Source organism: Amphiura filiformis, chromosome 6 (genome assembly GCF_039555335.1).
Source record: "Amphiura filiformis chromosome 6, Afil_fr2py, whole genome shotgun sequence".
In the NCBI taxonomy this organism is placed as follows: Eukaryota; Metazoa; Echinodermata; class Ophiuroidea; order Amphilepidida; family Amphiuridae; genus Amphiura; species Amphiura filiformis.
The window spans coordinates 36,453,963-36,478,903 of record NC_092633.1 but is presented as its reverse complement, the minus strand read 5'-3'; the positions used below and the strand labels follow the sequence as shown (position 1 = coordinate 36,478,903).

The 24,941-nt window shown below is 37.9% G+C and overlaps 2 protein-coding genes across 2 annotated transcripts in view; both read left to right on the top strand.

Annotated features, from left to right (window-relative positions):
- LOC140155360 (uncharacterized) overlaps positions 1–16,843 on the top strand; it is a 37,109-nt gene extending 20,266 nt beyond the window's left edge. The window contains 9 exon segments of the mRNA XM_072178174.1: positions 486–527; positions 1,478–1,615; positions 2,398–2,526; positions 3,602–3,748; positions 3,750–3,832; positions 4,258–4,374; positions 6,306–6,460; positions 8,946–9,089; positions 10,728–16,843. Coding sequence (XP_072034275.1) covers positions 486–527; positions 1,478–1,615; positions 2,398–2,526; positions 3,602–3,748; positions 3,750–3,832; positions 4,258–4,374; positions 6,306–6,460; positions 8,946–9,089; positions 10,728–11,035 — 1,263 coding nt within the window. The 3' untranslated portion in view covers positions 11,036–16,843.
- A 4,147-nt stretch (positions 16,844–20,990) lies between these two features.
- Positions 20,991–24,530, top strand: LOC140155359 (galactosylceramide sulfotransferase-like). Its single transcript, XM_072178173.1, has 2 exons — positions 20,991–21,463; positions 22,697–24,530. The coding sequence occupies exons 1-2, from the start codon at positions 21,276–21,278 to the stop codon at positions 23,823–23,825; spliced, it is 1,317 nt and encodes a 438-aa protein (XP_072034274.1). The 5' UTR covers positions 20,991–21,275; the 3' UTR covers positions 23,826–24,530.
- The last annotated feature ends 411 nt before the right edge of the window (positions 24,531–24,941 follow it).

The following is a 24,941-nucleotide window of genomic DNA, read 5'->3' as shown; positions in this document are numbered from 1 at the left end:
TTGAAGTAACCCTGGACCTAGAGCTAAATGCTAGAATTATTCATGGTTGACTTAAAAAAAAGAGAAAAAAGTTTGTGTTTTAGGTTATAATTTGTGTTCACGTCATACTCCATAAAATTTCAAAATGGGTACAAATTCAATGCATTTTGAAATCATTAATAGAGTATGACATGAACACAAATTATTATAACTTTGCATGAAACTTTTTAAGTCAACCATGAATTTTAAATTTGAGTATAGTCCTACCAACTATCCAAATGTTTACAATATGTCAAAAAGGGGTGGGACTATACTCGAGTCAGTACGGTACAAGAAAACAAAAAATTTCCTGGCTTGGGAGAGTGGGTGCCCCCTTTATGTTATGAACCGCGCAAGCTGAGAACAGCAAAATTCTGGTTGTCTCGGATTCACATTCTTTGTGGCCAGTAATATTGTCAATTTATGAAAAAGAAAAATAATTTGTAATTTCTATTATCATGTTACAGAGAGCAGTGAAGCATTATGGTGACCAGCCAGTAGATTGTCCGGTAAGTGGCTTTTGTTTTTCAATAACATGCTCAGATTTGTTATCAGGGAACCTGATGGCCAGAACAAGGCAGTCAAACCTTCATGCAGGTTATATTGTTATGTTATAACATGTTGGGCGCATCCAGATATTTTTGGCCCACCCCCTAAAGAAGACATGGGAAAATCTTAATCTTTTTTAAGATCTGACCTCGTAAACAATGAGGTCAGATCATAGCCAGCAGTAGTGCATAGAGTATCATGCCTCACGGATTTCATCACAGTCTTACCTTAGCACGCTGGTAAGCAGCGTTTGAGATGGTGTTAATCGATAGTCGATAACCGATAATCAATGATCAATCAGCTATGAATATTTAATTGGATTCTAAAAATAATGATCACGGACTCTCATGTTCAAATGTGTGTGTGTGGGTTTGGGGGGGGGGGGGGGGGGTATACCCCCCCTCGCATGTTGGTGCTAGCAATTGCTGAGGACGGCTTTTTACCCCTAAAGAAGACATGGGAAAACGCAAACTTATTGGGAATCCCATGTCTTTAGGGTAGGTGCCGTTAATTTCTGGAATAGCCCGTTAGTTATGATCATCTATTATGTGCTGAACATGCTATTGCTAGGCTTGTATTTTTATAGTAATTACAGTGTTCCCACAGTCCTTAAAAGTCCTGGAAATTTGCACAAAGTCCTTGAAAATTGGAATTTTACCTAAAGTATAATTTTGACAAAATTTGGGGAGTGAGAGGAGCTGTCACTTTCGTTAATACATGCAACATATGTGTTGTGGTAAGTCCTTGAAAATCATGCTTTTAGACCTTGAAAAGTGTGGGAACCCTGTGTAGGTTATAGTGTTATGTTATAACATGTTAGTTATGATCATCTATTATGTGCTGAACATAATAGGCTTATATTTTTATAGAAATTAACATAGTTCCCTTCATGTCTTCGTCCTGTGCACAGGTTTGCCGTCAAGAAATCAACCCAACTGAAGACTACGTAGCCATGATAACAGCCGCTGTAGTAAGACCTGCTAAGAGAATACTGCAGGTGCCTGTTATGTTTAGGAATGATACAGAAGAAGCTAATGGGGACACTCAGGTAGGTGACTGATAAGAGCCTCTGCAGTGAGTCCTATAAGGGAATGCTTCTGCTGTCTGTTCTTAATGTTTTTAAACATTAAGAACAGACAGCAGAAGCATTAAAAGAATGCAAAGTCATTTTTCAAGGTCAAGTAATGTCATCATTCCTTAAGGGTGCAACACGCCATCCGATGCCAAAATTCGATGGGGGAGGTATTGCGCACCATGTTATTTAGTAATCTATTTTTTAATCTCATGTATCACAATTATTGAATATTTGTTCAAAAGTGTGATTTCAATGTTGGCAACGTATTAGTCTGAACAGTAACATGTTGGAAATGGTGCAACTCTATTCAAATTTGGGCATTCAGCAACAACATGCAATCAAGAATTTTTGTCACTGGTCATCAACTGAGACAGAAAAGGTATGTGAAAGTTGAAACTTGAAATAGAGCTGAATTGTGACATTGTTATTCAGACTACTTAGACATGTTAATATTTTGGTTTATATGATACCATCACAGTATCGCACATTTTCATGCTTTGAACAAATTTCCTTGGTGTATAAATTTAGTTCATACATGCAGTTGCAAATGTACAAAACACTGTAGATATCGACTGCTCAGTGCCAGAAGTGGGTTAGTGCAATGGCTGCCCTGTAAAGCTACACATGGCAGCTATTGCACTTACCCACTTCTGGCATATGTCCCCAATACAACCTCTACCTAATTAGTACTAGGGACTGATCAAATTATTGGCAATGTTAATTTTGAATTCTGTTTACCATTGTGTTATTCACAGAGCTACTTGTTTGGACATCCTAATGTAATCTACACACTAAATGAAGTGAGTGGTGAACAGTTGTATGGCAACATGGAAAATCTACTACCAGTGGGGGCGCCCTTCACATTGGTCTTAACCAACGGACAGGTCAGTTCTCAAAATTAGCTCTACAAATGCAATATGCCCTTTTGCTGTCTCAGAATCACAGTGCATTGTGAGATATATTCTTGGCCAGCTCGGGAGATAAACATTGAGGACTCGCCACAGTAATTCAATGTAAAAAACACTGTGTGTTTTGGATATTTGTTGATCTTGATGTCTTCTGAACACATGCATAGAAGACAAATGTATTGAGGAGCTAGCTAGAAATTGCTAGTATGAAAACAGGAAAGTAAAATCATGGGGGAATCCCTTCCAGGCGAGGTTCATCATCAATGGAGGAGATTGTGTTGTTTATCTCTCAAACAGGCTCGAATATTGATGTGCTGTCCGAGATTTCCAAAATTGCGAAAGAGCTTATCTTGTAGGATTGGATTTTGAATATTACTTTGTTTTATAGAGCATATTAAAGGGGCATTTCGTGATCCACAGCCTCATCCCCCACTTTTCCCAAAAAAAGTTGAGATTTTTACACCACTGGATACCTCTGGCTACATAATGTTTATGTACCAAATATTTCTTGTAGATTAATTCGTTTAGCAAAAATATCGCTAAATTTGAATTTCGTTCTGGTGCACCAGAACGAAATTACAACACATTGTCTATGGAGCAGTGTAATACACATAATCATGCATAACTCGCAAACGCAAAATCGGAATCAACTGAAATTTTGGAAATAAGCTTTTTCGTGGATATCTACTTGAAAATGTCATAAAAAGAGGATGCTAGGATCACAAAATACCCCTTTAAGATCTTGACTTCATCTCAGATGTGAGTTGGGTTACTTGACAACAACTTGCAATTCTTGACAAGTATGTCGTAAGACGACGAAAAAAAAACCCCTGTTCTACAAGCGAACAGACCTTTCAAGTAGGGTCGGTCTGTTGGGCGTGTTTTTTTTTTCTGGAGGCTAAAATTACCCTAAAATGTCACGAAATTCTGAAAAAAAAACCTTTTTTGGAAACATTTCTAGAAAATGCAAATTCTGGGTCGGTCGGACCTGTAGAACAAGCTTTTTTATCGCTTAATGCTAATTTGCAAAATATATATATTAATTTGACAGGGCTTGCAGTGTTCCCGCTGTCCATATGGTCTACACTGCAAAGGTTGTCAACTTGTTCGTGAGGTGGATCTGACCCTGCAGTCTGATGATCATCTGACAGTGGTCTTTAGAGATCTCCCCAAGGAAATGATAGAGTGTGCTAGTCGTGGTGTATGATGATAAGACCATGGATAGTATGGTTGGAAATGATCAATTAACTCTCAGGGATTGCTTTCAAGCCTTTACAGAAAGGTTGGTATAATGCATGTGTATTTCTTTTAAAATTATTTGTGTAAGGGATGTGTGTGTGTGTTTTGATTTTATATGTCTGAGGACTTGAAAGCTCATCAGTTACCTTAGGATATATGCCTGTCGTCCAAAATGATCAAAATCAAAATGATCATCTCAACTTCTTTGCTGTACATAACATTCACTTCTTGCATGGTCATCAAGTTTGAAGGTAGAGCCTCGATCTGGCAGAATTAAACCAGTCATATGACGTAATTCTTTCTTTCATGCCTGTTACCAGTTAGAGGCTCTACCCAATATGGCGGAACCGTGCAAGGCTTGAATTGGCATGTCTTTCATAACAAAACCAACACGTTTTCATGCCTTTATTCCTTCTTACAGCAAGCATCTGTTACATTTTATAACTGTTTATTTGCTTCCTTTCACAGTGAATTACTAGATGAACATAATCCATGGTTCTGTCCCAATTGTAAGAAACCACAGTGTGCCAGAAAGACTATAGCTATTCGTCGCTTTCCAGAAACACTTATAGTGTATCTAAAAAGGTGAGTGTGCATACATATCGACTGCTCAGTACCAGAAGTGGGTAAGTGCAATAGCTGCCACTGCAGCTATTGCACTTAATGGCAGCTATTGCACTTACCCACTTTTGGCACTGAACAGTCGATATTTGAGATACCTGTGCTGAATTTCAGAGTTGTCAACTTGTGAAAAAAGCAATGCTAAATATTTAATCTTCTTTAAGAAAATATTGATGGGGTCTCCCCGTCAGTTAGAAAACAGTCAATCCGAACCCCATCAGTCCGAAAACCTGTTAGGGTTAAGCCTAACTATAACCGGTTTTCGGACTGACAGGGGTTCAGATTGACAGTGTTTCAGACTGACGGGGTGTCCCCCATATTGATAGAGATGCATGTCTAGTCCTGATTTTAGCTCAGTTAACCTAGTGTGAGTAGTGGAATAGGAAATTATAACCGTTAGATTTGCACAACAGTTGTGTGTCCTTCCTTTCGTTATGATCAACTGATTTTGTGCCCAATTATATAGAAAACAACCAATATACCGTACTGACGCGAGTATAGTCCCACCCTTTTTTGGGATGAAAAATGACCGAAAATGGGGGGTGGGACTTTACACAAGGATTTGCTAGTTAACAAGGTGCATTTTTAAGCTTTCAAAACAGTGAATACACGTCAAGGTGTCCGATATTCGGCACCAGAAGCTTTAAAAAGTAGTCTCACTTGAGTTGTAAAAAACTCATATTTTCTCATATTTTTGGGTGGAATTTTAGCCTTACCTTCACTAAATAGAATGTTGGGAATATTGTTAATAAAATATGTCAATTTCTTTGAAAGAAATGACATGCAAACTATCATTTTTTTAATTTATTTTACGCCTCTGACACAAGATCGATCTTTCCACATGTTGTTTACTAACTGTGGAGGCGGCCATCTTGAATCTTTGTTCACGGCAGTAGAGTTCATTTTCACTAAATTAGACTTCATTTTCTCACATCAAAATCCTTCAAAAATTCCAAAATAATGTTTTCATGTATCCATGATTTATGTAGAGCATTTTAAATATTTAGGATTGATTTTTGACAGCAAATATGAGACTGAAAATAAATAAAATCAGCGAAAGAGGTTTGAGGTTAATTGACTGAGTGGCTTCTAAACAAAAACAAAACAACTGATTCAGTTTCCATTTTTCCAGCGAGAGTTTTGTAAAAGCTTGATGTTTTGTTGAATTTTATCATCTTTACTATAATATGTGAACTATTTTGAGGATGTTTCAAGGTAAATAAATAATCTAGCAATGAAAATTAAGCTCCATTTTAGTCACAAAAATAATTTTGAGGTCATTTTGCAAATGAAGTTGCATGATTTGGGTTGTCAAATTCGGAACCATTCTGTTAAAAATTGGCAGTGGGACTTTACTCGGGGAAATAACAAATTCTGAAATTTCCCCAAATATTAGGGTGGGACTATACTCGAAGGTGGGCTTATACTCGCGTCAGTACGGTAATACTGTCTTAAAACTTGTGTAATGGTCAAACTATAATTGCTCAGTGAAAGATGTCTTGTTCCATTCATTCCACTTGCCGTTCCAGCTTGTGGAATGTAACAATTCATTTCACCTTGTGACTATATTTCGACCATCATACTCATATACAAGCTGTATCAAAAATAATGATTGCTACCCATCAGTTTCCAGTTATATGGACATGACTGCCATGTCAAACTGCAACATAATTTGTTGATTAATGTCATAAACAAGTCATTATAACTATAAATTATTGTCATTTCAAGAGGAAGAAGCATTTGGAAGAAGTAGGCTTTTCAATAACTATCAAAACTGACGGGTACCCATCCTTTTGATACTGCCTGTGAAGTTAATATTTGTATAATATCAACTGCATGTTATAAAAAAAGATGACATGTGTAATTTGTGCATATCTTTTCTTACCACTCACTAGGTTTGTGTTCCACCAGTTTACCAGCACCAAATTAGACAATAAAGTTCTCTTCCAGATAGAAAGCCTTGATGTTAGTGAGTTCCTGTGTCATGAAGCAGCTCTAGAAGGCAGCAATCACATCTATGATTTACAAAGTGCAGTGTGTCACTTTGGAGGTAAGTGGTGAAAGATCTGTATGGTATATCTCCTCCCAATAAATCAATACTTAAGATTTCAATATAAATTTGATTTATTCATACCAGGTTACATTTGAACAAACCAAATGATTGATGAAGCCAAAGTAACTCCTATAAATGTAGTTACCATACCATAAAAGAGTTACCATAGCATCAGCTACTTGCGTTTGTATGGCCATATGTGATGCAATCAAGCAAAATGAGTCGGATGTCGGGAATATTGATTTTGCGTTATAATCAATAGTATTCAACTTCTTTTGTATTTTATTGTTCTGAGCAACACTAAAATGGCCATATCTCTGGAACCATAAGTCTGATTATGATGGGGTTTCCAGCAAAATAAAGCTCTGAGAATGGCTCATATATTAATGAGATTGAAAACTGAATTTTGATTTTGATCGACATCAGACTCATTTTGCTTGATTGCATCACATATATGGCTTCTCTCTATGCGGACACAGCTATACTATTTATGGTCTTGGTGAGTCGGTGACACTAACATGTTGAGACAGCTGTTCTGCGCACGCATCTATGCGTTATCTTTAAACACATGTATGTGTACGCCAGCGCTTTGAGCAATTGCTTGCGATGTGAAGCTGTGACCAATGAAGATTTTGGAAATATCTTCCAGAGGGGGAGTATGAATTTCAAATGGAGTTAGCACACTGGGCAGCTTTTTTATAATTTCATACACCCCCTGAAGGAGGCTGAGTTTCAAAAAGAGTGGATTAATGTGCTAATTCCATTTGAAATTCATATTCCCCCTGTGGAAGATATTTCCAAAATCTTCCACAGGGGAGTGTGGATTTTAAATGGAATGGCCCAATGTGCACTGACATCACTGACTCACCTTGGTGAAAAATGGTATAATAACTTGATGTAGAATGTCCGATTTGACTTTGTAACATTGTTTTACATGTATACTTGTTCCAAGAATGTATACCTAATTTGTAGTGCTGTAATCGATAAGCTTTCTGGGTATCGATATGTCGGGAGGCAAACATCCGACATGTCGATACTATTATCGATACTCACGCAGTTTGAAACACGGATTTGAGTTTACCAATTTTATTATCAGTAAGTTCCAGAAACAAGTTAACAACAAGTGTATTGAAGCCTAACAGCTAAAACTACATGGATCATGCATCAAACAAACGAAAGTGGTATTGCAAATCCGCAATTTTACATGACTTTGGCAATGTGTGCCATGTCGTTTGTGTATCGATACTGACATTGAGTGTTTCGACATGTCGGAAGTCTATGTATTTTCCGACTATCGATACTTACGACAATCGATTACAGCACTACTAATTTGATGTTTTATAAATTTTAGGTTTGAGAATTAAGTTATTGTTTTTAGCCGCTGTCGTGCATCTATCGTCTCATTTTATATACCTCATTTATAGATTCCTGTCATCTGATTGGTTAAAAGTGCAGTCATTGAATTAGCTATGCCCTCCTTTTTAAGAATTATGTAAAAACTGAACTATTCCGCGGGCAATAGTCTTTTAAAAAGACTATTCCCCGGGAATAGTCATTTTCACATAATCGCGCGCGCGATGGCGTGTTCGGCTCCAACGCGATGCCTGCCAGTTGCGGTGACGCGATCGGTTCATTACGAAAAACTTTCTTTGTAAATTTTACCATGGCCTATGAACAATAAAATAGGCCTTTTAACCAATCAGATGACAAAAATCTATATTAATTGGTATATAAAACAAATATTGACTGCTTTATTAGGGACATGGTTAAGATTATAGGCCCAAGGAGATCTCAAAACCATGCTATGACCCGAGGTGCAGCCGAGGGTCATAGCATGGTTTTGAGATCACCTTGGGCCTATAATATTAACCATGCCCCTCATAGCAGTCAATATTTGTATAATATAACGCGAGCAACATCATTATTTTAAATATAACGGTGAGTTGAAGCCGAGTTGTTTGACGCAAAAAATAATGGTGTCGCCCGTGTTATATGAGACGATAGATGCACGGCAGCGGTTTAAAACATCTTTATTCTCATTCTTAAGCACTTCAATTCAAATAAAATATTTATAATAAGTATTACGAATTTTATTCAAATTAAATCCTACACTTTACAAGCAATTACCTAGGGCTTAGAATCGATCAGTCCCATTGATTTAGCGCCTCTGATTGGTTCAAATAACGCGTATGGATATGGAGTTGGTGTGTACGCGCTGAATCGATTTAGAGGGGTTTTCATGAAGAATTTTGCCTGTGCATGCAACATTTTGTGTTATTCAGCCCATTTTTAGGAAAAAATCAGAGTTGTGCATATATTTTATTTATTTTCTAAATCGACCCCTAAGCTGAACCGTGTTATATCGTGTCATATCACATGGCTAAGAACCAGTAAGATTGCGGGAACTTTCTCAAGTGTTTAAGAATGTATTTGAGTCCCAGTCACTTATACTGCCTTTGTTCATCTCCCTTGTCATCATCAGGTGTTAATGCTGGTCATTACACGTCCTACGTGAAAAATCCACTCACTAATACGTGGCAGTATTGTAACGACGAGACTGTCAATCATCAGGAACCGACTGAAGCTGATTCTAGCAATGTCTACATCTTATTCTATCAAAAGAAAGGTAAGGACGGAATTCACTGATAACGTAGCACCACCTAAAAGAGATAAGAGTTAGGATTAAAATGTTGTAATGATGATATCAACTGCTCAGTGCCAGAAGTGGGTAAGTGCAATAGCTGCCCTGTGAACATTTGACAATTTACACACAGTATATTGTACTCATACTCGTATACATATGGCAGCTACACATGGCAGCTATTGCACTTACCCACTTCTGGCACTAAGCAGTCGATTTCAGCATTAGAGTTGGGATTATACATGGCACCTGGTGGGTATGTTGTTGCAGGTGGAAACAGTAAATGAATGTCCATAGGGCAGATGGAGCCCCAGTCTGTGTGGGGTCAGGGTAGCCCTGATATGAAAAGGTAAATTGGTGGGAAATATCAGTCAGGAATGCAAAATATTGCGATATACTACTTCAGGATATTTCGCAAGCTTTTAATCACACCCCTGTAGTATTCGCCACTTGACTTGATAACCCTTGTGAATAGCTGCCGATTTCATTGAGGTCATCCACTGATTTACTGTGGATCTCACTGTTAGCTGCAGCCATAGATTCATAATAAACATTAACAGATGGCATCCCAAAATGAGAATTCATGAGGTCCGATAAGTCTATCACTTATGTTTAACAAATCACACACAGCGATCTGTGCCTTTACATTTAAATGAAAGATATCAAGACTGCACTTCGTAAAATATGCCATACAAGCGCAGAGTGGGTATAGCATTTTGCGCCTTTTTTTTGTCTGTCACACTTTATGGAACAATCAGCCCTCATTATCACATAATGTTGCACTTTGTCTGATGGGGCACCATCTGTATGTTATTTAATCTATGTTAGCTCCATCAATGAACATGTTTTATGGATGTAACAGCTGTGGGAAATAACATTTATAAATAGTCAACTTTACTGGCTTCCTATTTTTCATGTAAATCCATTAGAGAAAGAAATTATATTTTCAATTGGCTTAATATAGTGCAGATTTTGAAATCGGTACATGCTGTCACATTTTGTATAGGTTTTGATATCGGCACATGAATGCTAATAATTAATTTGTGAAGGACATGTAACAGCTGATGTATATATATATATACTTTCACTTCTATTATGAAAAAGCTGGTTTAGAATAGGGGGAATAAGTATATGCAAAAAATCCCATAACTAAAACCCAATGAAGGGCATTAAGTTTGATTAATTATTCAGTAATTTTTGTAAGGTCTCAATCTTAACAAAAAAGATTCTTAGCATGTTGAAATAACTTTGTGTTTGTTTGTTTTCATTGTTCTGCTATATGCTTGAATGATCAAACCTTTTCTCTTGTACCAATTGTAATTGCAATTTTTCACTTTCCAAATATTGATAAACATAATTTCCTTTTCGATCAGATTACGAAAACCAGAAATAATGTTGGATTAAGAGTAACGAAATCGATTGCTCAGTGCTAGAAGTGGGTAAGTGCAATAGTTGCCCTGTGAACATTTGGCAATTTACACACAGTATATTGTACTCATCTACACATGGCAGCAATTATTACTCTTACCCACTTCCTGGCAATGAGCAGTTCGAAATATGATATTTTGAAATTTGGATTAACATCTGATTAATTAAACAATTTCGTGTTTAAATTTATGACAGGAACAAGCAAGGAATTCACACCACCTACGTTGTCGTTAGACGACCCAGCCTTACAGCCATCTCCAGCACCACCGTCATCCCTCACAGGAGAAATGGATGAATCCTGTCCGCCCCTTGCTGGAGAAATAGAAGAACCTTGTGTTGAGGAGGAGCAGCAAAGCCCCGCTATGGAGCAATCTGATATTGACAGACTATTAGCTGGCTTGAATAAAGCTGCCGGGCAGGAGAATGAGGAGCAAGCAATGCAACAACCGTCCAGTCACGAGGAGGAGGAAGGAGACAAAGAATCTTTCAATTTCTATCAGTAGTGCATTCAAAAAAACTTGTCTTTTTAGTTCTGTAGTCAACTGCAGACAGGGTCATATTGAGCCTTTGTATGGATTCGCCATCTTGCTACCAAAACCAGGTTCTCTTGGCATACATATATGGACTGGTCAGTGCCAGAAGTTGGTAAGTGCAATAGTTGCCCTGTGAACGTTTGGCAATTTGCACACAGTATATTGTACTTATCTACACATGGCAGCTAGACATGACAGCTATTGCGCTTACCCACTTCTGGCACTGAGCAGACGATATGTGCAAAGAGCGCATTTTTCATGCTAGCAAGGTGCCAGAAGTCTTTTGCAAAAGAAACATGGCAAGTCAATCATGCATTTATACAGTGTAGGGGTGTACGTACACATAACACACACTTTGCTGGGTAGAACCTTGTTTTGAGATGACCGTACAAAGGATCAATACTATATAGTGTGTAATCAAAGATTACTATACCATTGGTAACTCTATAAATTATGATATTTTCAACAGAGTGTTGAAAAATAAATATTTATGAAATATGTTATAACTTTTATAAAGCTTTTTTGTAAAGTGATGAATTACAAGAACCGTTTATGATATAGTGTTTGTATTGGTGATAGTCAGAAAATGGTGCAATTGGTAACATTTATAGTACCGTATTTGGCATAATTAGCTCTCTTAGCTTACTTGGGCTATTACGGTTGAGATCCATACACCCTCTGTGGAAGACATAGCCTTTAATCTTCCACAGGGAGTGTGAATTTCAAATGGGGTTACCTGAATGGGCAACTCCATTTGACATCTACACCCCCTGGTTGATAGATTGAGTTCATGCCTTCCATAGGGGGTGTGTGAATTTCTCAACATAATTAGCTCTCCTACCCTACTTGGGCTATTTTGGTTAAATCCATACACCCCATGTGGAAGACATAACCTTAAATCTTCCACAAGGAGTGTGAATTTTAAATGGGGTTACCTGAATGGGCAACTCTATTTGAAATCTTCACCCCCTGTGTGGAAGACTAAGGTCATGACTTCCATAGGGGTGTATACATGGATTTCAACTGTTATAGCCATTAACTAGAATAAGTGCTCCCTAAGAACTTTTCTAACATGCATTTTGATAAAGCACCTTAATATTGTCACATGAAATGTTCCTATCTTTTGTATTTGACTAGAAGGATTTAATATTAATAATGTTGTGTGGAAAAGTTGTGTGCCTGCAGTATACCATTGTTTCTAGATGTTAAAAATCTAAGAGGCCGTAAAAGAAAGGCAAACACACAAGGGCTCAAAATATGTTTTGGACTTTTTGGACAACTTGAATGTCGTACAGCTCCCGCAATGTTGTTGGATAGGTTGTGCCGTTGTGGCATGATTAAAACACCCTGTACAAAGGTTCAAGATGGTGAAATACCCCCTCCCAGCAGGACCCATGATATTTAAAGGGTCTGTAATCTTCTGCCTTTAACATGATTTTTGCAGAAAGGAATGTTTAATTTTCATACCTTCTTCAGGATTTTCACTGAGATTTAATACTAGTAGTTATGATTTTGATGCCTTCACTTGCTTTCAGGTATACAGTAAATTTGACACCCTACCCTGCAAAATTGCCATATTCAGTGATATTGATAAGTTGTGAATTTGATGACCTTTGCGTTCAGCACCACAATAATGCATGAGCATGTAATCCCGATAAAATCAGAAATCTCTGGGCAGCCAATCATGTTTTATGCTGTACATTAGCATACCCATAGGGGGGAGTTTAAGTGCTCGAGTCCCCAGCCCCTACAAATTGAGCTATCAGAAAATTCAGAAGTGAACATGCTGAACAAGTGGACACCATATCATTAGGTATACTGCTAGTGGTGATAGGTAGATCTTGATGATATGAAAGACACATGTGACAAGTTAAAAATTTATGTCCATTTTTTTTTTTTTTTAATTTATTAATCATGATTTTGGAGGTCAAATATCTGGTTGTCCATCTTGGTTATCCTAAGTGATTTTGGACACGGGAACAAGTGCTTATTTTGAACACTGGTTTTAAGTGTTTATTTGTATTTTGTTATTATCCAAATACTGCATCAATGAAATTGGGGCGAGGTGAACAATGAACCAAGTAAAACAAGGAATGGTTGGTGTAGGAGATATTCATGAAGACACCATGTGCCATCATAAAAAGAGATAAAAAAGTTTTGATCAAGAATGCTCAGAAGCTGAAGAAATTTGTCTTGAGATGAGAAGTTAAAAATGCTATTTTCAATCTTAAAGTGTACACCTAATAGTTTTGTATCGTAAAATATTTAATGTAGTGTAGAATGAAGTTGGTACAGTCATGTTAAAAGAGATAACTAATGTATTAAAACAGATATAAAATGTCTATATTCCTTTTGCTGAGTTGGTGATGTCAAAGCACAGCAGTGGCGGTACCAGGGGGCATGGGGGTAAGTGTCCCCCAGTCAGAACTCTTGCCCAGTAAAAACCAAAAATTACCACTTGTTACAGCAATTTGGAGCAAAATTTGTTGATTTTGCCTACTGAAATTCACTTTGCCTCTCCCCCCCCTAAAAAAACCAATTCCTGTTTTGCCACTGAGGCACAAAGTAAATGACTACATTTAATCATATCTTCGCATGGATGACATGCTGGCGTAGTAGCCATTTTTGTTGACAAAAATGAGATAAGTTGAAGCCAAAATAAGTGATTTGCTCCAGAGCGACGCCCTCAATTTTCCTCAAATTTCTATTTTGTTAATGATTGTAGTGCCCAATGTTGTACTAAAATACCACATGAAAGACTAAGCCTGAAGTGCTTTAATTGCAGTCAAATTTAAGTTTTTATATTAAATCTGGAGGTCTCTGGTTTTATTCCAAGATCACCGATCGAATGATGGCTAACACGTCTCATGCGTGTGAGCTCATGTGTACATGTATCATGGAATCAGTGGCGTATAAACTGCATGTGCAAATCGCTTTTCATCTTACGTCATATTTATACGTCCCAGCTGTGTGAAGATCTGCTGAATAATACAAGTAATACGATCGACAAGCTAATACACACATTGTAGGCACTGGGATGAAATTTTCTTTGTTTTACCTCATTTGTTTGGCTTGAAATTAAAAGGGGAGAAGTGTGATTAGTGCAAACAAACATTTAAAATGAGAATCTAATCTTTATGCAAATCATTTATTATTTGTTAAGTTTCATTATCTATGTAAGATCTGCATTCTGACAAACTTTCGAGACAAGCATGATTAAGTAATGTGATAATATCACTAAATAAGTTTGGCGTATCTCAACCAGTGGGAAGATTTTGTACAACAATCCCCAATTTTGACATACCATTTACACTTTTTGTAAGGATGCTAAATAATATAAGTATGCAGGGGTAAAATGAACATGTGCATTAACATTACCTACTCACAGAAGTATTTGTAATCCAGCGTTAAAAGTATTCAGTGAAGTGCATACTTTGGTGGCAACTTGTAAAAGTGACCGTTAACCAGTGATCGAGTTACAGGGGTTCCAAGGTGACCCCGTATAAGACTTGAAAGAGGTAAAAGATGCCTCTGTTTAAAAAGATACCCCATGCAAGACAAAGGAGTGTTGCATGGGTGCCCTACGAATGCGCAATATTGCAAAGATACCATTTATGGCATAATTGGAATATTTTTCCTAGGAAAAAAGAATATTTTGGAAAAAATTACCTATCCTAATAACATCTCTTTATGGCGGAAACACTTCAAAACTTTGGGCTTGTTACATATTTCCACTGCAGTCTCGGTCAAAGCAGTGTAAGAAATATAATATTACACTAGCGATTCACTTCTAAATATCAAGCCCCTCTCCCAGAGAAAAGATAATAAGACTATTTCATCGACTATGATGTAAGAAAGTGGGGATTTCCAAATATGGATTGTGGAATACTATATATGGAAATGGAAATACAAATAAAATAAAAATATTTACTTTTGTCTTCTATCAGCTGATTTTTTAATTGTAAACAGTTTAAACTTTATTAAAAAGCATGGAGTTTTCTGCATAGTATCTAGCGGGGACTTGGTGGGGATGTAATTTTGGAAACTAGCGGTGCACTTTTTACTTGTCCCTGCTTAGTGGAGCACTTTTACTTGTACCCTCAGCCAAGTCCCTGCCCCCTAGCCGTGGGCAACTGCCAGAAAGATCATAAAATGTGCATGACTCGCCAGATTAAAATCATAATGTCAAAGAACCTGGCTTCCCCTGGTAAATTGATCCTGACCCTTTTGAGATACATTGCATCCCCGTATAAGTCCCGGCTATATCCCAGAAAAGATGCCCCCCCCAAAAAAACCCGACCACCAAATACCTGAAACTTTGCAAAGATATGGTCAAATTTCCAAGCGGAAAAATCTTGACTAGAATACCCTAATGTGTTATTCCCGTTGAAATCCATACACCCACTGTAGAAGACACCACCTTCATCATCCACACAGGGAGTATGAATGGGTTACCTGAATGGGATACTCCATTTGATGTCTACACCCCCTGTGTGGGAGATTAAGGCCATGTCTTCCAAAGGGGTGTATGGATTTCTACTGCAATACCCAATTATATCACCTTTCTTGCCAGTAGACCGTAGAATGTAAAGCTTGACTAATGCAGTGTGTCTTTCACTCAGTGGCATACTGAAAAAGTGGAATTTTTTGTGGTATATTTATTTTCGCGATTTTTACGTTCCAAGCTGCTACTGAAAAATAACAATGTGTGAATACATTCCTTTTGTTAAGGTCAATGTAAGGAAACTTACAATCGCGAATTTAAAAACAAGGGAAACAGTTCAAAATTGGCAAAGCGCAAAAAATTAAATGTGCAAAAATTTCCACTTTTCCAGTATGTTGAATGTTTTTTGACATTTGGGGTGGAGGTTGGTGTAGAATCTGTGAAGCAGAGTAAATAGAGCCATCTTTTGCTTCCAGAATAACTTTCCAGGAACAAAATGCGAGAAGCATGTGAATATTTGCCAATTTGAAGCTAAATGTTATGCAAAATTTTGCCATTTTAAAGCTAAAATGGTCAAATATGAGGTTTATTTGCATTACATGATTAGGGGGGGGATTGCATGGACCACTGCTCCCCTGGTCAAATACGGCTATGCAGTATCACTTCATTAACCCCTGAGCACTACCTGCCGATCTAACATTGCCTCTGATTGGTCAATTACATGATATTTTCACTTTAATCACCAATTAGAATTGAGCTTTGCAAATAATTCACCTCAATTTTTTTGTGTGGTGAAATTATTCTAACAATGTTGCTGATTGGTCCAATTGATAATGAAAACTTCTTTTTGGCCAATCGGCAGGGAGTTCTCATGGGGTTAAGATATTGATTTTTCTGTGCTCAGCCAATGTATATGGCTTCTAGCAGTACATACATGGATTTTGTTAACATATCTGGAGCTCACCTTTGTTGTTGGTGACTTGACAAGTAACAATACAGGGTGCAGACTTGACAACTGTCCCTCATTTTGAGGGACTGTCCCTCATTTGGGGTTTTCCAAAGTGAAAAAGAGAGACAGTCTGGTTTCTGAAAATTTCATTGTTGGCAAATTTAAATGTAAGAACAGCAGAAAATTATGCAAATTTCACTTTAACACTTTGCTATAGCATTCTCTTTAGTCTATTGTGCATGTGATTAATTTAGACCTGCAAAACCTTCCCTGAATTCTGAAAGTATTGCACACCTCAAGTCTTTGAATTTGTTGGTACCTGGTTTGTGTACTTGTACCAAGGTTTTGGCCGCAATGTCCCTCTTTCTGACTTCGGTAGGTTGAAAGGCCTCAGGGGCGTAACCAGACCTGACCTTGGGGGGTGGGGGTTGGGGGGGGGGGGCAAGATTGAAAAATTTCCCAATTTTTTACCAAAAGTTGTATTATTTATGTGCGCATCGCGAGAGGCTTGCCGCGAAGTGATAAACGGGTGGGGTCCAGGGGCCCGCCTTAGGGCCCCTGGTGTGGTCAAGGGGCAAAGCCCCGGCGGGGGTCAAGGGGGCGGAGCCCCCTGAAGCTCATGTTTTTTGGCATATTAGAAGCTAAAAATCCAGTGTTCAGAGTACAAAATTGCACAATGAAAGTAGTATAGATCTTCTTCCCTCTTTCTTTCCTTTTCTCTTCTCCCTTCCCCTTTTCTCTTCTCCCTCCCCCTTTTTTCTTCCCTCTTTTTCTCTTCTTCTTTCCCTTTCTCTTCTTCCCTCTTTTTCCCTTTTTCTCTTCTCCTTCCCTTTTTCTTCCCTCTTTTCTCCTTCCCCTTTTCCCCTTCCCAATTTTTTTGCTCTTCTTCCCAGTTCCCCCACTGGTTACGCCACTGGAAGGTCTGACTGGGTGTAAGAGGATGATGTAATGGAAAGAAGCAGGCTTTTCAATAAACTGCAAAACTTCACTGAAGTAACTCTTTAGTCAGCACTGGGAGTCAAGGGGTGCCAATCATTTTGATACAGGCAGTAGGCCTATGTAACTCATTATGCTTCATGCATTTACATTGCCAGTGGGCAATGAAAAAGCGAACTAATGCATCATGTATTTGGTAATGAATTATTAAGATGACATGTAATATTAGGCAAAAAAGAGGTTTGCCTCTGAAGACAATGCATGTAGCTGTTAAAAATATGAATAATTCCATGTTCCACAAACATTTTTTCTTCGTTTTATTTCAGGGGGAAAAATTGAAAAGTAGGTTGTAAAGCAGGAAAAAAGCAAAACAAACCGGCCATATAATTACAGTGAAAGAATTTGTGCATATCGAGGGGTCAGAGCCAAAAGGCCCTAAGTGCATTTTGGGCCAAAATGAAAATGAAATTATGATTGTATACCATAGATAAGTTATAGCCACGGAAACTTATCAGCGAAAGCGTAAAGCCCTATAAGTGCAACACTACTGCATGAAACGTGCGAGTACAAAAATGGCTATACGGGTATCATTAAATGGCGTTTTTGTACTTAAGGCCTTGTGGCTCTGACCCCACGATTTCACGTAGGGGGGAAAACATTGCAAACCGCCTTTTACATTTTCTCCAGAGACAAACCTGTTTTTGGCCTTATGAAGAAATTATGTCTGAACACAGATTGATACAACCTGATTAATTTTTGTCAATAAAATAAGTACTGTATCTCTACTACATGAAGTAACACATTTCACGTTTGCTATGATTGTTGTTGTCATTAAAGGCCCATTCAGTGATTTGCTTATCCGGACGATCGTAAAAATCATCAAAATTCAGTTTTTGGTACCTTTGTCATTGGCATAGATGTGTTAACATCAACCTTCAACTTTGTCAATACTGCTGTTTTCTTCGTTTTTTGCAAAAATTTTCATTTCAAAAATACCGAATGACAATTTGAATTACTTATCTATACATCACTTGTAAGCAATTTATAAACAATTTTTTTACACTTGCGCTGGGATCACTGAATGGGCCTTTTTAAAATATTAAAATATTGTTGAAAAACTTGATGTGAAACCACTTTAAATACTTAAAGGAGCATCCTGTGATTCTAGCATCCTCTTTTTAGCTCATGGTTCAATAGATAGCCTACCGGTATCCAATAAAAAGTTTATTTCCAAATTTTCAGGACATTGCATTATACATAATTGCATGTATTTCATTGCCCCATAGGCCACTATGTTATAATTTCAAATTGGACGATGATTTTGTCAAACGACTAAATCGGCAAGAAAGGATGCATTGTAGTCCAAGGTTTCTGATGGTAAAAAATCTCAACTTGGGGTGGGGGGCATGTGGCTCCGGATCACGAAATGGTGTAAGGCGGCAGTGGCGGCACCAGGAATTTTTTTTCGGAAGGGGGGGGGTATTTGGGGACAAATTGAATTTGGGGGGGGCAAAATCAACTAATTTTGCGCAAAATTGCCGCAAAGAGTGGACATTGTCGCAATTCTTGGCTTTTTACTGGGAGAAAAGAGTTCCGACTCCCCCCCCCCCCCACACACACACGCCCCGTCCCTAGCGCCGGTGATTTTTGTCCTCAACCATCTAAAATACACATCCTGCACCATTTTCTAGCAAATCTGTGCATGACACCGTTGCCATTAAACCACCCTTAAGGAACCGGATAACACGTTAGCAAAGTATTTTGGGGACCCGAGAGTACATCAGACACGCCAAATTGCATTCTGAATACGAGGAAATGTACTTTTGATCCCTTTGATATCAAACAAGTTTGATGCCGCTGAAAAATTACCCAAAACGTAAAATCTGGGTCGGTCTGGTCTGTATATTTTTTTATTCGTTGCCATAGAAGCTCATAGAGGCTGAGTTGTGCAGTGTGCACTTATGTGTAGGACCCCGGGGTGATGAAATGGGCTGCCAAAAATCGCTTGCCCTCCCCCTAATGCCAAAAAATCTTTGCCCTTTTGACATATGCCAAAAAATATTTGAACCCCACCGTGACGTGCCAAATTTGGGGGCACGAACCTGAAATTGCGAGCAGAAATTTGGCATAGGAAGCCCTATGTCACAGGGGAAGTTGCCCAAAGTGGTCCAGAATTGTCAAAATAGTATAAAGTTATTCAAAGTTTCACAAACTTCCTCGAAATTGCAGTAAGTTGCACAAAGTTGCTCTCAAAATCGCGTAAAGTTATTCAAAATGTCACAAAATTGCTTAACATTTTCTCAAAATTGCTTAAAGTTGCTGAAAAGATGCTCACAAGTTTTCAAAATTACTCAAAATTGCTTCAACTCCCGCGCAAGCTGCGTAAAGTGAGCGCGGATTCCATCAAATTGTCAAAATTTTTCCAATGCAGCACAAATACGAGGGGTATCCAAAGTTTTGACATCATCCAGAAGCAAAGGAGCTATATCGATGAAATTTTATCAGTGTAATCACTGGTCCTTATGTACATTATGGTCCAAAAATGGTCTCATAAGTATGTTTACTTTTTTTACAGGTGGCGCTAGATGGGCAGTAGGCGCATAATCTTTTCATGATAAGATCCTCCACTTTCTTGAATTTTTTCACTGTGGCCGCATGATCCGAAAGTGATGGACGTCCACTTCTTGGCTCATCTGTGAGGGACATGTGGCCAGTTTTGAAATTCCTTTTTCAAAAATCAACAGTGCCATATGATGGGCAATCATCACCGCAGATAGCTTTCATTTCATCATAGATTTTCTGAGCATTGTAGGCCTAACCCTTCAAATGCAGGAACTTAATCACGCTGCGTGCCTCAATTTTCACCATTTTACAGGTTATGCGCCTACTGCCCATCTGGCGCCACCTGTAAGAAAAGTAAACATACTTATGAGACCATTTTTGGACCATAATGTACATAAGGACCAGTAATTACACTGACAAAATTTCATCAATATAGCTCCTTCGCTTCTGGGTGATGTCAAAAACTTTTGGATACCCCCTCGTAGGTCATGCAACCTCACGCACTTTTGGGGAACTTTACGTAACATTAAAAAATGTTGCAACATTTCGGACATTTTTGTAGAATTTTGACAACTTTGGGCAACTTCCCCTGTGACATATAACTTGTCAGTTTCTACACCTTTTTAGGGCATCATAGAAAAAAAAATTAACTTTTGGGGGTCTTAGGCGCTCAGTTTGTATGTTTGTTTATTAATACTGACATATATACCATCAGCTACCAAGCTTTGATAGCTGATGATGCGCTCTGCAGATCAAACACGACCTTTGATCTGACCAATGCTGACTTGTAGTTCAATTTATGTGCAAATTCTGTTCTTTTCATTTATTATTTTAATATAGGCCTAGTACACGCTAGACTGATCATCAATTCGGCGTATTGTCTTGCCGTGTATGGTTCATTGCCATGGTTCATTGAGATTAACATTGACCTGACACTGAATGAAAGTAGACCCATTTTATGGCAGGATGCAGTTTTAGCCACAGATCCTAGCCTGGCCTGGGTTTGTGTTTGGGTGTGTTATGCCCGGGTGTTATGCCAAAATCCAAGTTGACCCATAGGGCGTATGATGCTGTGATCATGGTGATATCAACTGCATGACCCATGCAGCTTCAAGTTCATGGTATAGCTCTACCAGTTTCAATACAGCATACTTCAATAGACTGTCATAGTATTTTATACTCTCATTTCTTGCGGAACTTCCTGAAAGTACATTGTGAATGGTTCACAAAAATGTACTGCCTGTTTGATTTCTGTCAAGAGAACTGTCATATTTAACACAGATCCTCTGGGATCTGTGAATTTAGTCCGTCGAACGATCATGAGATCGATGGGAGTATTCGGCCTACAAAAAGTCAACTTTGTGGCGTTTTGTTTTGGTGCTATTTCTACGCTTTTCTTCTGTTTACTGTTATTTTCTGCACAGAATTCTACTAATAAGGGTGTAATTCAACTACGCGCGTCTCAAGAGTATACACGAAATAGTTTTTGGGCGCCTGGTGTTGAAATGTAAGTAGACTATAGTTTTAGTTTTACATAGTTAGTCTATAGTTTATAGCCTATAGCTATATAGGGAAATAATACTTAGTATACGAGGAAATGGTCGTATATTCGTTTGAAGGGTATAATGTTGTCCTATAAAATCTGTTCAGCATGTTTAGTGACACCATTTCCCAGAATATTTTAATAATAAAAAAGTTACAAAACAATGGTTACCATGGTTACAGGTCGATAGTCCGAATTAGGGTCATTATTCCAAAACCCAACTCTTACCCTAACCCTAAATCTAAACTTCACCGGCGCCCTAACCCTAACATATAGGCCTATGCTAAACTATAAGCCTAATTCTAACCCTAACTTACATAACCATGATAATCCTGAGCCGGAAACCTATCCATATGACCCATCTCTTTAAACATTCAACCCTAAAACTAATAATAACACTAACCTTTATCCCTAACCCTGGTGGTGACTTCTCAAAATGGTCTCATTGCTTGTTCCCCCCCCCCCCTGGCCGTGCCACAAAATATTTACCCTCTCCTTTTCGACGTGCCAAAAACCTTTACCACCCCTCCCCTTAACGTGCCAAAAATCTTTGCCCCTCCCCTTAATACACGCAAGATTTTGGGGAACCCATATTTGAAACCTTAAATTGTCTTATCATATATTGCCAAAAATTGCTTCCACCCCCCCTCTCTTTCAACCTGCCAAAAATGCTCCCCCCCCCCTTTCTTTTTTGGCCTGATGAAAATATTTGCCTCCCCCCCTATAATAGCTTATAATTCCCCACCCCGGTTGTAGGGCCTACACATAATTGCATCACCCTTACCCTTACGAACTAATGAGCTATTGAGCTATTCCCAGAACGATTCCAAAATGATCCCGTCCCGGATCCCGTGTGCATGATTTTTTGGAGAACGCTACTTTAATGCTCCCATGATGAGTCCCATCCCTTAAAATTACTCTTCACCTCGCCGTAAAAATCCCTTTAAAAGGGATGTACGTGCAGGGACAGAGATTATGACAAAAAAAGTGAGGGTAGACTTTATCCCTGATAATAACTTCGTTGTGTTTCACTTAGGGGTCAATTTTCAAACCTGATCAAATTGTGTTTAAAAAATTACGCCAAATAATGTTTCAGAAAAGTGTATAGTTTGACCTATCTAGGATGGATATCGTTATTAATTGTATGCATATATTCGAATATGACTGCACTCATTTGTGGCATTAATTTTGTTTCAGACATAAAAATCTGACGGAGACGAATATAATTCGACACGGATCTAAATCAGATGTTCTGCATTTTGATGAACCTATCCAAACATCGACTTCTCATCCAACTGAAAGGACAACTTCCGTTCTGGGACCAACATGCCCATCCCCTGGACAAAGAAATATCGTGTGTATCAAAGTCCACAAAGCTGCAAGTACTACAGCGGTTGCAATTTTAGAAAGATATGGATATAAAAATAACATGACGCTTGCTGTAAAAGCTGAAACCAAGTATGGGCCGCATATTCTCTCAAGTAGCCAGCAGTTTAAGAGAAACATGGTTTATCAATACCAAAGGAAGTACAACATGTTAACAAATCATGTACGGTATAATCGAGCAGAAATGGATATAGTTATACCAAACGCAACGTACTTAACGATTCTCCGTCACCCTGTTAAACATTTTGAGTCTGCATTTGTTTATTTCCTGGTGGCCAAACATCTAAACTTAAATGGAACAGACAAAATCGAAGCATTCTTTGAAAAACCAGACATGTACTTGAGCCAAAAGTTTTACTTTTGGTATCAATTACAAAGTGGTCAAATTTTTGATTTAGGGCTTGACCACCACGATCATACAGGTCCTAAAGTTGCCATGTTAATACAACGTCTTGCGGAGGAGTTCGATCTGGTAATGATCGCAGATTATTTTGATGAATCACTGGTGCTTTTAAGAAAACATCTTTGTCTTGATTGGAAAGACGTTGTTTACATTCCAGACAATTTTAGAACTAGTGGCCAAAAATTGAGCATTTCCAGAGAACTTCGTCAGAAAATTGAAATTTGGAATTGGGCAGATATGACGCTTTATCGTTTTTTCAATCATACATTTTGGAATAAAGTCAACGACTACGGACCAACATTTAAACAGGATTTAGCTTATTTTCGAAAACTTTTAGAGGACACTCGCAATGAATGCACGACGGGTAAAGTCATTAAAAAACGAAGAGATGCGCACGGTGTAAGAACGATAGAACTTCGAAAAAATGCCACAGAGTTTTGCACAAATCTGATGCTCGGAGATACAGATTACACCAAAATGTTTCGGAATAGACAGAAAGAAACGTTATATAATCGACCCCAATTTTGGCACAATTGATGACTGAGAATTGTAGGCGACTCTATATACACCTTCACAGCCGGTTGAGCTGAAAAGACATACCGCAAAACCTCGTCTACAAGCATAGAGTGTTTTTTTTTTTTTTTTTGTAGACAGCTGTCTTTATTAAAAGTTTCTTAATACATAGTACTGTCACTTAATCAGTGACCTTAAAATACATTAACGTGCATTTTATTTATTAATATTAGTGACATAGTCATTTCAAGAGAGTTATTAAAAACTTATAAGAGGATTGAAATCAAGCAACAAAAATAAGGGAAAAGAGCAACAGAATGAGCGAATAGAACTAACTGCTGATTATTTTGTACTCAAAATTGAGTAGAAAACAAAAAACAAACAATCAACAATGAGCTCCACCCGACCCACCCCGCCGACCCCTCCACCACACATTGAGCATGTTGAGCATATTTTACTTCCTCAACTATGGATTAAAAATACACAGGAATGAAAAATTATATCATAACATTAACAGTTGCCAGGATTGCCACTCATTATTAAACTTTTGTAACTTTAGGCTACATACTGCTTGGTATTTCAAAACATTATAATAACATTTAAGTTCTCTTTTTAAAACATCTAAGTTTGGTCGTTTCTCTGTCATCTTTACTCTATACAAATGAAATTTTGCAATAGTCAAAATCAGTGTTAGAATTAAATCATATTTAGATCCAAAAAGAATTAACTGAGGGGTCATAGCTAGATCTATATTGATCTTGTCTTTTATCCAGTCTTTGAGATCTTCCCAAAATTTCTAGAAAAGGGCAATCCACAAAGAGATGCTTGATTGTTTCTGGATTTATCTTACAAAAAGTACATAAGTCATCATCACTTATGTTCATTTTTAACAACAATGTATTTGTGCCTATGATACTCTGATTAATTCTATATTGAAACCATCTCAGTTTAATATCAGTGGAAAATTTGAAATGTAAGGTACATATTTTTTTCCAATCATCATTCTCCATTTCAAATTCCATTTGCCACTTTGACTTACTCATTGTATCCTTCATCTTTGATTCAATAGAAATTTCATAGAACATTTTGCACCCTTTTCGTTGCTTAAAAAGTAGTTCCATATTATACGGCTGAAAAGGG